The 12,413-nt window shown below is 36.0% G+C and overlaps 2 protein-coding genes across 6 annotated transcripts in view; both read left to right on the forward strand.

Annotated features, from left to right (window-relative positions):
- The window catches only part of LOC114632457 (killer cell lectin-like receptor 7), a 28,204-nt gene that overhangs the window by 8,185 nt on the left and 7,606 nt on the right, over positions 1-12,413 (forward strand). For 3 of the 5 annotated variants that reach the window (XM_028780973.1, XM_028780972.1, XM_028780975.1), the window contains 3 exons: positions 1,293-1,396; positions 10,318-10,473; positions 10,558-10,762. In XM_028780973.1, the coding sequence (XP_028636806.1) occupies positions 1,293-1,396; positions 10,318-10,453 (240 nt within the window). In that variant the 3' untranslated portion in view covers positions 10,454-10,473; positions 10,558-10,762. Of the gene's footprint in view, positions 1-1,292; positions 1,397-10,317; positions 10,474-10,557; positions 10,763-12,413 lie in introns of those variants that run through there. The other 2 variants (XM_028780974.1, XM_028780976.1) reach the window with 2 other exon arrangements.
- The window catches only part of LOC114632456 (killer cell lectin-like receptor 4), a 44,748-nt gene continuing 33,633 nt past the window's right edge, over positions 1,299-12,413 (forward strand). Inside the window, exon 1 of the mRNA XM_028780971.1 lies at positions 1,299-1,396. The gene's annotated coding sequence lies outside the window, so the exon portion shown is untranslated. The remainder of the gene's footprint in view (positions 1,397-12,413) is intronic.

Below are 12,413 nucleotides of genomic sequence, written 5' to 3' on the forward strand. Positions count from 1 at the left end.
GTTTCCATCTCTTCCTGGAGATGTCCTGTATCACTAACCCCATCAGTTGCAGATTTCCATTAATTCTTGTGGCCATCAGGCAATCCAAACCAATACATCCTCACACCCAAATTTGAATCCCCATAACACCTCATGATTCCATCTCACACTGTGTTCCCTCCCTCCCTCCATCAGCTTTCTATGAAAATTCCATTCCTGCTTCCAAGTAAGAATCAAGCATCCCTGATTGTGTGCTTCTTCCTGTCCAGACACTTGGATCTGTGGAGTGTAGCATGGGCATCCTGTATTTTATGGCTAATATCTACTTATAAGTGTATATACACCATACATACACTTTTAGGACTTGGTTATCTCATAACCAAGGTAACCAAGGATGATGTTCTCAAGTTCTACACATTTGCCTGAAAAATTTATGATGTCTTTGTTTTTCATAGCTGAATAGTTTTCAATTATTTAGATGTACCACATTCGTTTTCCATTCTTCTGTTGAGGGACATCTAAGTTGTTTCCACTTTCTGGCTATTATGAATAAAGCTACTATGAACAATCAATTGTCTTTGTGGTATGGTGGGGCATCTTTGGGCATATGCTGAGAAGTGGTATAGCTGGTTCTTGAGATAGAACTATTGCCATTTTTCTGTGAAATAACCAAATAAATTTCTAAAGTATTTGTACAAGTGTGTACTCCCACCAGAAATGCAGGAGTGTTCTTGTGGTTCCACATCCTTGCCAGCATGTGCTATTACTTCAGTTTTAAATCTTAGCCATTACTATAGGTATAAGATGGGTTCTCAGAGTTGTTCTGTTCTGCATTTCCCTGGTAGGGTTTGACTTTGAACATGTATTAATGTGCTTCTTGGACACTCAAGATATTGTGGTTGAGATTTCTGGTGTTTAGCTCAGGCATAGAAGATGCAATAGAAGAAATTTATATATCAGTCAATGACATTGCTAAATGTAAAAATTCCTGCCTTAAGAAGGAAAACTGTGAGTTCAAGGCCATTGTTGTTTTCATAGTGAGACTTGGTCTTAGAAAGATAGTTAATAAATCTTGTCATGATCCCAATATCTCAGAATACCTAAAGATTTTATTACAATAACTTACTGAACTGACATAGTTTTGAAATAAATGTGCTACTAGTAGGAAGTCACTCTAGACAATGAACACAATGGTACTGAGCAGGGGAGGACAGGACAGTAGAGAATGACACAGGAATGCTAGGAATTTTCCTGATTGTTCTCTCATCAAACAGACAGACATTTCATCATAAGGTCTGTTGTTTCCTTTACAGAAGTTCCTTCAGCTCCAGGTGATTCCAGACAATTACTGGATTGGATTGAAATATGATCAAAAGAAAGGAGAATGGACATGGATTGACAATGTCCCATCTAAATTGTGAGTTTCTGAACCCTTCTGACTATAACACTGATGTGGGAATTGGGAGGATTGTGTGCAAAGGCCCTTCTCTCATTTCACCTGGCTTTTCTGATTTTATATGGATCTCATGGGTAAAGACAAGTTTCATAAGGCAGTGCCAGAACATGTGTTACAGTGGGAAATCATATGTTCAAGGACCTAATCAAAAGTGGCTTAATAATTCATATATCTCAGGATGAAGTCTTTTTTGGGGGGAGGATATATTATTTATTTACATTTCTAATGTTATCCCCTTTTGTAGTTTCCCCTCCAGAAAACCCCTATCCCATCCCCCTGATCCTGCTCCTATGAGGGTGCTCCCCCACCCACCCACCAACTCCAGCCTCCTCATCCTGGCTTTCTACTACACTAGGTCATCAAGCCCTCACAGGACCAAGGGCCTGTCTTCCCATTAGTTCTTGACAAAGCCATCCTCTGCTACACACTTGGCTGGAGTTCATGGGTCCCTCCATGTATACTCTTCACTTGTTTAGTCCCTTGAGCTCTGGGGTATCTGTTTGGTTGATATTGTTCTTCCTATCTGATTGCAAACCCCTTCAGTTTCTTCAGTCCTTTCTTTTACTCCACCAATGGGGACCCTGTGCTCAGTCCAACAATTGGCTGTGAGGATCCACCTCTGTATTTATCAGGTTCTGGCAAGTCTCTCAGGAGACAGCCATATCAGGCTCCTGTCAGCAAGCACTTCTTTGCATCTGAAATAGTGTCTGGGTTTGGTGTCTCTGAAGGGCACTACAAAGTCAACAAGTTGAGACTGTGTGAAGTGACAGAATGATCATGACAAGCACAATGAGTATGAGTCACTCAGACATTCATGTGACAATTTTTACTGTTGTTATTTATATAATTGTTGATTATTTATAAATGTAAGAATATGTTTATACACAAATATGTCTACCTTCCATTTCAAGGTGTTGTATTGTGTAAATCTCAAGTTTTTGTTTACTTATAATCTGGTAGAAAACTTTTTGGTGATTAATTAGGTATCTTTATTAATAATATATATTTTTCTTCAGTATCTCATATAAGTCAAAGAATATATGAACATATTATCTGCTAGTCCTACTGAAAGCTGTAACATGCCCCATTAGCTCATGTCTTTGTAACTAACTATCCATATGTGCATGTTTGTAGTCTATCCACTGGAAGAAGAAAACACACCAATGGCCACACCCTCAGTAAAGAATTGTTTCTCTCTTTCCCAGCAGCTGTTACCTAAGAATAGTGATTGAAGAAGAAATAATCTTTGCTGAAATTCTATCTTGTCCAGAAGGCTGCACTTCACAGAGCTCTTTCCCTTTTGGGTTCTTACATTCTTTCTATGTCCTCTTCCCTGCTATGCCATGAGACTTGCTGGTGGTATGGAGGGGGAGAAGTGGATGTAGATGTCTCCTTAAGGGCTGAGCACATAAGCACTTCTAAGCACATTGACCAGTTCTGCCTCTCTGCATGGACTATGGCCTACTGTATAAAGAAGCATCTCTGATGAAGGAAAAGAACAGAACAGGCCTAGGCAATAACTATAAATATTAAGAATGGATTCTAACCACTCACTACTTAGCAGAGTGATTGTAGCATGTTTGAACCTACCCAACCTAGGGCCTGTGACATCCCACAATCTTGCGCTTTTGGTTTGGATTGGAATACCAAACATTAATTTCCCGTATGATAAAGGCTTCAGTTCCAATAAGAAGCATCTATTTTTCCTAAAAACATATCTTACCTAGCAGTTCAGCAGTGTAGCATGCAGAACCCTGTGCAGGATAGGACTACTCCTATGTTTTCTTCCCTGCAACTTGCGAAGCACCTACTAACCATTTAAAAGTGAGCCCAGAGGAAGATTCTCCCATATTTGTTTGTGACTGACTGACATCTCTATGTATTAATGTCAATGTGTGAGCATCTTCAGCAACAGAGTCTTATCATGTAGTTATGGTAAGCAAGGGTAGGAGCAGTAGCCTATGCTATGTGGGAGACCTCTGTCATCTCCTTGACCACTAAGTAAATGCTCTGGAGGTATCCTTTCCTTTGCACTTTGGTTTTCTATTAAAAATGTATACCTTCTGTAATGTAACCCTTTTCCAAAGTTAAATTTTTAATTTTTAATTACATTGTTTCTTAGAATATATTTTAATCAGTTTACCTCCCCAATGAGTTCTCCTTGCTTATTTCTCCCTAACTTCTACCCACTCAGTGTCATGTAATTTCTCTCTCCCCAAAACAACAACAACAAAAAAAGGAAAAATAAAATCAAGCAAGTGATCAAACAAACAAACAAACACAATAATGCAAAAATCGCCCCCCAAACAAACAAGGAAACACAAAAACAAATCCACAGACACAAAATTCCAAGGAAATAAAGAGTCTGTTTTGTGTTGGTCAACTTTAAGCTTACTAACTAGTTGGTTTCCATAAGGCCTTTTATACATCCTTAGTTTTGGATAATTCATCCTTTATTCTCTCCTGTACCTTAATTACCAATACTCATGCACCTTTGTCCTGGAATCCTAGAATCACATTTCTGTCCACAAATCATATATCATCATTTTTTTTCTGATTGTTGATTGTTTTTAAGAAATACAAAAATTTAAGAAATATCCATTATAATTCTTTGTTGTTTAATAACATTTCTAGTTAGTGATATGTTAAGTTGCTCTCTATATAATTTAAAAATAAATTTAATTTTTATTATTTTGTTGATATTTTGAGATAGGTATTTATTTCATCCAGGCTATCCTTGAACTCATGATTTTCCTGTCTCTATCACTCTCCTGTTGGGACTATGGGCAGGCATGCATGGCTTGTCTTCTATCTCTTGAAAGATGCCAGTTATACTTGTTTTACATATGCTAGTTGGTAATCCTACTGTCTGTACTTTTATCTGTTTAATGTACTGTTTTTTGTCGTCTTTTGTTCATGATGTCATTTTCTTTGTGATTTTCATTGGATTTCTTCTTCTGCAGCTACACAAAATATCTGAGGCATTGTACCCACAGTGTCAACTTTCTCAGAAATATTTCATACAGTGTCTGGGAACATGGAATGTCTAGCTCACTTCTATTCTAAATGTGGCCATGTCAGTGTGGACAGCTAGGTTGCAAATGTTCCATGAAATATCTTCCTCTTTTCTTGAAGGACATTCTTAAGAAGGCTGTCACAGAAGTGACCTGAGGGCAGCCAGCCTTACAAGATATATTAATACGTACTAATCACAGAGATTATTATTACAGTTACTAATTTTGGTTTGTCTATGTGAAGTATCATATTACACAGACTTGCCTTAGCCTAGTTCTACCTCCCAAGCACTGGGATTTCTGGTGTTTTAGATTATGATTGTCGACAGAGTAAATGAATTTTCTTATAGCCTTTAGCATCATATATTGTCAGAAATGGGCAGGTGAAGATTTAGAGTGAGGTACCAGAGGGAAAGAAGATGCCTGCATCCAGGTTAAGAGTTTTTAGTGGACCTTGGCTATGCTACGGAACTGTTCCCTGGTGATGATGGTATTGGTACTAGGGCCATACCTAAAATTTGAGCAAGGGAGTCCAGTGCTTAGAAGGTTCATATGACCACCACAAGCACTTTCTCCTGATAGAAGGCACAGAAGCTTGATTACTTGCTACATTGTCATCTCCTAATGAACCCAGTGAACAGCTGTGAGCCTAACTTATGACTCTTGTGTACAAGTATTGGTGAGAGTAAAATTAAGAGCTCGTGATGCAGCATATGTGCTTCATGCATATCTGTGAATAGTGAGTGTCTATTGGATCCCTTTCCTCTTTGTCCATGTCCTTGTCCATGTTCAGCATACGTCCTTTATTGATTATCCCTATAAGGATAACTCATGGCTGGCCAATGTGTCCACTCATTCCTACCATATCTCCCCTCTCTGATCTGTTATTTATGGGCATGTAGATTTTACTAATCTTCCTTTTCTGTTCCTGTTAAACTGAAATACTCTATTTCTCCCTGAAGTTTCAGCTCTGCTGAAGCCTAAACCTGCATAGGAATCTCCTTACTGAGTGTTCATAAGTGCAACCTTGATGAAGGCTTTTATTATTACTTATTATTTTATTAGGGCCTCATTCTATAGCTCAGGCTAACCTGGTTATACTCTTTCTAATTCAGCATGCCTTGCCTTTCCTAGTGATTTATTATTTAGTCTACATTTTAAAGTATGCTTTCCCAAGAATGTATTTGTGGCATTTAATACAGTATCCTGCACTGCAGATATCTCAGTTGTGCTGATTGCAGGAAAGTCAGTGAATCACTATGTTTCAGTGAAGTCCCATTACTGGGATTTGAACTCAGGACCTCTGGAAGATCAGTCAGGGCTCTTAACCACTAATCTATCTCTCCAGCCCCCATGCATTTGCATTTTAGAGCACAAATCCAGCTAGAGAGAAACTGAGGGAGTTATTTCTCTCCTAGTTTGTGAGATCTGAAGTCTAACCACAGATTTTCAGGTTTGGTGAGCCATGTTACTAGCTCAGGAACTTTTATTTTTAATGAGTTTACAAAAGAATAACAATGGCATAGAAGAACTTATGATTAAGTTGATATTCTATGCATTTTGGTTTATAAACTTTGTTTTAACAACCCTGCCCTGAATTTCTTTGATTGTGGACAATGATGAGGAAGTTTAAGGAAAATCAACCCTTTACTGCCCCAAGTTGCTTTGGATATGGTGTTTCATGACAGCAAGGGAAACCATCAAACTAAAACAAAGCAATTTTATTACTTTCCAAAGTTCTTTTCTGCACCTTGGACCTTAGGTAAACAGACATGTGCTTTCTTGTACTATAAATGAGTGTGGCCTAGTACAAAACATCATATACTATGCACATATTTGTAATGGTTCTGTATTTCTCTGTATCTTTCACTGTAATTTTTCTCACTGTGATATTTTAGCTAACTCAAGCTCTTTTCCTATCCCAGAGGCAAGTCTCAGTAATGGTCTAGTATTGACAATGTATCAGAAACTAGAAACTTTAATCCAGAACAATGATTCAGTTTCCTAAGGGAGCAAATCATAAAGAAACAATTCCACAGTATCTCAGTTCTAAAGAAATCAAGAATACATTTTTAGCCTTTTGGGAGGAAATAGAATTTGTTGATACTGATACTGGCAGGATAGACCATACAAAACAGGAAAAAGGGATTTTCTGGTAACCCATTGCTAAAGTCACTGTAGGTGAAGCAAAGGCATTGGCTTTAAAGTTTGTCCAAGAATATTGGTTTATTTCTGTACTGGACTTCCTTGAAAGACTTCTATATTTCTGTATTAGGCCTCTGAAAAACCTCAGTGGCCCATGTTACTACTGGAGGCCACACTGTTCTCCCTGGTTTTATGCCAAAAAACATATTGAAGCTCAAGGTTCATGTGGATATTCGTGATCCTACAGCAGCCTGGACCAATGTTGATATCTTTGTCATGAGCTGGCATTGTTGGTCATACAAATATCAATGTCCTGTACTGTTGCTGGAGAACATGTGAATGTTCTTGGTCAGTAATGAATCCAGAAATCATGTGTATTCCCTGATCTATTCTTCTGCTGATTGTATTGGCAAGGGACCTACTTTTACCATGGTATTGATGACTATATACCCACAGTTGAGAAAGAGAAACAAAAAAAAGTCTTCTTTCACAACCCCTACTGTCACCCCCACACCTCAAAATTAAAAACCTAGACAGAATGTCGCCACAGAGAACACTTAAAAATTGTGATAAGGATTCTTTAACATAGCTCTCCATAGTTTGTGGCCTCTGGAAGAGGTGCAGGTTGGGAAGGGCTTATTTCTTTAAGAGGCTGGTCCCAGGAATGTTGACAATGATATAGTGACAACTATAAGGGCAACACAAATTGGTCTTGTTTAGAGGTTTTGTTTGTTGTTTGTTTGTTTGAATTTTTTATCCTTTCCACCATCTTTTTCTTCTTTTGGGGGTATAGTCACACGAGTGATTGCATATTTGAGAGGAGTAGGATATGAGTGTGTTTGCAGTTTGTTCTGTGAAACTACCAAAGAACTAGGATCCAGTTGAAGGTTTCTGTTTGTTAGTTGTTTCTGTTTGGTTGGCTAGAGTTTGCTACTTTTTGCATGTAGAAGAAATTCTCTTTAGAATGAATTTATTTTTTTGTAAAATATAATCTTAGAGTCGACAAATACTTGTTGGTCTAGTTTAAGCAACTCAAATGACCTTCCATAATCTATAAATTTCTTCATTCACTCTCTATCTTTCTTTGATTTATTTGATTATAAGTTGAAATCCTATAGACACAGTGATATTCACCAAGGCCAGCTGCATGTGATAACTTCATCATATGACTGAGGTCATTTGGTGCTGTAGTGTAAAAGTTTGTCACATGAAGCCCAATAATAACAATGGTAATGTGATAATACTATGATGTTTATAAATATTTTCTAGGATCGAGTAATTTATTTTATATAATCACCTTAAAATTGTAAAGTTCAAAATTTTTCATGGATCTAGTAATATGTTTTAATCCATAACTTATATTCATACTTGTCAGTTTTCTGGATTATGCCACTGTTAATATTTCTTCATCTTCAGGATCATGCAGTGCATCCACTTGTAATGTCCTTTAATTCTGAAATGATTTGACTCATTGTTTGTTTATTTGTCAAACAGTTACATTTTTAAAAATCAAGTCTTGAAGTTGGAGTCTGTACATAAAAATGTACTCAGTATATATAATATGATAAGTAGATTTTAATAAATATATATAGCTTTTTAAACACCATTGTACAAATTAATTTTATGTTAACTGTCAGAAGCTAAAGTCATCTGATAGGAGGGGACCTTTATTGAGAAATTGCTTTAATAAGCAAGGCTATAAGCAAGCCTTTAGGGTGCTTTCTTAATTATTGACTTATATGGGAGAGCCCAGCCTACTCTGAGTATCACCCTTGGGATCGTGGTATTGAGTACACTAAGAAAAAAAGATGATCAAGTTTTGGGGAGTAAGACAGTAAGCTGCATTCCTTCCTGACATCTGCATTAGATGGTGCTTCCAAACTGATGTCCAGAGTGTCTCTTGTCCTGACTTCCTTCAGTTATGGTTGTTGATGTTGAAGTCTAAGCAAAATAAATTCTGTCCCCTACAAGTTGCTTTGACCATGGTATTTTATCACAGTAATAGAAACCATCAAACCAAAATAAAAGATGTTATGCTTTAAAGATCTTTATTGAACTTTGCCCCACATCTGACTCCAGGCAAGCAAACATCTGCTCTCTTGTACTATAAATGAGTATGGCCTAGTGTAGAGTGTTATATACTGTGTACACATTTGTGTATGACTCCATGTTTCTCTGCATCATTAACTGTTGTTGTTGTTACTATGTTTTAGTTAAATCAAGCATTTTTCTAAGATCAGTGTTTTATTCTCCTTATTACAAAGCAGTTTAGCATTGCACAAATGTTCCAAAATATCTCTCTATTTACATATGAAGATATATGTTTCCAACTTTTGACAATTATGAATTTCTAACATTTACAGAAGTTGTCATATAAATTCATGTGCAAGTCACTGTGTGAAAATAAATTTTATTCCTTTTTAGTGATTATCTTCTGTGAACTGCTCTCCCCTGGGTTCTTTCTTCCTTTTGCCTATATTGAACAGTCACACATAATTCCTTGACTGTACTTATTAGAATATCTTATGGCTGTCTTATGTGCATGTCCATTCCTATATATTTTACCTGTTCAGTCTATGCTAAGGACAACACTTAGTTTAATTTATATTTCTTGTTTATTTTACACCTCTAAATATGTTAAATATGAACTTTCCATTTCTCCTTTTCTTAAACTCAAAGTTCATAGACAGTGACATGCTTTGCTAAAGTCTCATTTTGATTTTGTTAGGGTGGCTTCCATTCTCTTTCCATATTAATAGAGTCTTATTAACAGAGTCTTGCCTCAAACATTCTATGTATGAAAGCCTTGTACCTCAAATACTCCCACCTTCCTCTCTCAAATCCTCAGAGTAAAATTGTGTCCCACTAGGCTTTGATTGATCTAATATAGAGCATCTCAATTTCCAGTGTGTTCTTTATTTGGATTTCTCTATTACAGGAAAAATACTGACTCTGCATTGTTTTTCTGACAGTCTGAGATTTCATCCAAGCCCTGTTAATACCTTTGTAGAAATCTGATTTATTTTGGTTTACACAATAGGTTACTAATTATTAAATCATTTCTTTTTGACTTCTGATTTTGCTACATATCTCAGTTGTTCCAGAATCCACAGTCCTTCTGTTTTGGCCTTTGTGCTAATTTGCTCTGTATTCTAATTTATTTTGCTATTTTCCAGCATTCAACTTTTTTTTAAAGAAGCATATTTATGTCCTGTAATACATCATGGAGCAGATTATTATGTTTCTTTGAAGGCCCATTAGCTAAGAGGTAAAGAAGGGAAAGATAGAGAACAGTCCAAAATTTTAGTTGCGAGCCTTCATCTGTGCTTGCATGTCAACTATTCCCTTTCTTCTTAAAGTACAAGCCTATAAAACCATGTTTTGTGTGTCATACATATCTGTTTTTACTTTTATCTTAGCATGTTTGCCAAGAAGATTAAAGTGGGAGAACAGGTTCAGTATAAAATAATTCCTTGGAAATATTGAAAATCAGTTTTCACTGTTGACCAAAAATTACAAGTGTGACATTAGATCGATATTTTGTTGTGACATAGGGAACATTTCTTTTTAATGATCTTAGAGAATAGAATGGATTTAAATGATGAACTTATGGTTAATAATTATACATTCTCTCTACATTTGGAGTAGAGTTTTTAAAATTATAGCTTATTACACTGAATGTTCAAAATTCACCTGTTGTCCATTGTTGGTTTTGTTCTTCAGTGCCTTGAACACAAGGAAATACAATGTAAAGGATGGAGGATGTTTGTTCTTATCTAAAACAAAACTAGACAACATTGACTGTTTCAAATTATACAGCTGTATTTGTGGGAAGAGACTAGATAAATTCCCTGATTGATTCTCTAATGAGTGTTAAAGGTAAAACATGAAATATTCTCTTTCACATTTTCCTGTAATAATTTATAACTCCTTACAAACAAGTATTTTTGTACTTGGATTTAGTCTGGTGTGCAGAGAGGTAATCCGGAAGATTTGGGGAATGTTCTCTGGAATCTTACTTGACAGTGGAGAGGACATCTTACATCCTGAAGGAGGCAAGATAGATCTTCTGTGGTGCATAGAAAAGATTTGTCAAAAAGCCTGGAGGAATCTGTTCTGTTTGCTTAAATTACTATAGAACTAAATAAAAAGAAAACCCTAATAAACAGCCTGAGTACTTCATTATTAGTATAATAAATCATATTCATTGAAAGAACAATTAAGAGCTAGAAAATAGCCCTTTACCCACCTAACTTCACTGCTTTCTAAGTCCTCAGGAGTAAGCTAATCTGCCTTGGCTATTCTGCTTTACTATGGGGACAGTCCTTCTCCACCTACCTGTCTTCCCACTTTCATCAGATCTGTGGCTACTGAACAGACCTGCAGGTCTAGAACCATGCAGAAGCCTGCCATATGAGGAAAATCTTTTCTGGAGGGAACAGAAGCAATAAAGAAAGTTAGAAATAGTTGCAATAAAGAAAACACAATCTTAGGAAATCCTGGTGATGGAAAACCTAGTGAAGAGACTAGGAACACATACAAGCATCAACATCAGAGTACAGGACATGGACAAGAGAATCAAATGTGTAGAAAATATAATAGAAGAAATCAGACAAAGTAAAAGTTAACTCCAAAAATTTATGACCCAAAAAAATCCAGAAAATCTAGAATAAAATGGGATGAACTAACCTAAAAATAATAGGAATAGAAGGTGAAGAGTCTAGCTCCAAAGTTTGGAAACTATTTTCAATAAAATGATAGAAAAAAATACCACCCTAAAGAAAGAGATAACTATAAACATACAAGTGCCTATAGAACACCAATTAGACTGGACCAGAAATATAAACCTCCTGACACATAATAACTCAAACACAAAGTGTACAGAACAAAGAAAGAATATTAAAGAAAACAATGGGAAAAGGACAGGTAACATTCAAAGGCAGATCTATGGGACTTATAATGTATACCTCTTGGATCCTTTAATAAAACTGACCATATAGTCAGTCACAAAGCAAGCCTCAACAGATTAAAAAAAAAAAATTGAAGTGGCACTTTGTGCCTTATCAGACAACCTTGAATTAAAGCTGAACTTCAACAGTAGAAACACCAGAAAGCATACACGCTTGTGGAAATTGGCCACCTCGCTTCTCAATGATCTCTGGGTCAGAAAAGGAAAAAAGAAAGAAATTATAGTCTTCCTAAAACTAAATGAAAGTGAAGTCACAGAATATAAAAATATATAGGAAATAATGAAAGCAGTGCTAGAGGAAAGTTCATAGCACTAAGTGCCTCCATAAAAAAGTTAGAAAGTTTTCTTACCAGCAAGTTAAAAGTACAATGGAAAGCTCTAGGGAAAAAAAAGCAAGCACACCAAAGAGGAGTAGAAGGCAAGAAATAATCAAAACCAGACCTCAAAACAATCAATTACAAACAAAGAAAATAATACAAAGAATCAACAAAATCAAAGCTACTTCTTTGAGAAAATTAACAAAATAGAGAAATACTTAGCCAATCTAACCAAAAGGCAGAGAGACCGAATCCAAATAAACAAACAAAAAACATGGTGAAAAGAGAGATACAACAACATATGAAATGTAAATAAAACATCCAATTAAAAAATTTAAAAAAATAAGAGGCACTGAAGAAATGAAAAGAATTATTAGTTCTTTCTTCAAAAACATATACCCCCAAAATTGGAAAATCTGAAAGGAATAGACAACTTTCTAAATGGATACCTTTTACCAGAGTTAAATGAAGATCAGGTATATGATTTAAACAGCACTCCAAGCCCTAAAGAAATAAAAGCAGTCATTAAAATT

Source organism: Grammomys surdaster, unplaced genomic scaffold (genome assembly GCF_004785775.1).
Source record: "Grammomys surdaster isolate TR1022 unplaced genomic scaffold, NIH_TR_1.0 373, whole genome shotgun sequence".
Taxonomy (NCBI): domain Eukaryota; kingdom Metazoa; phylum Chordata; class Mammalia; order Rodentia; family Muridae; genus Grammomys; species Grammomys surdaster.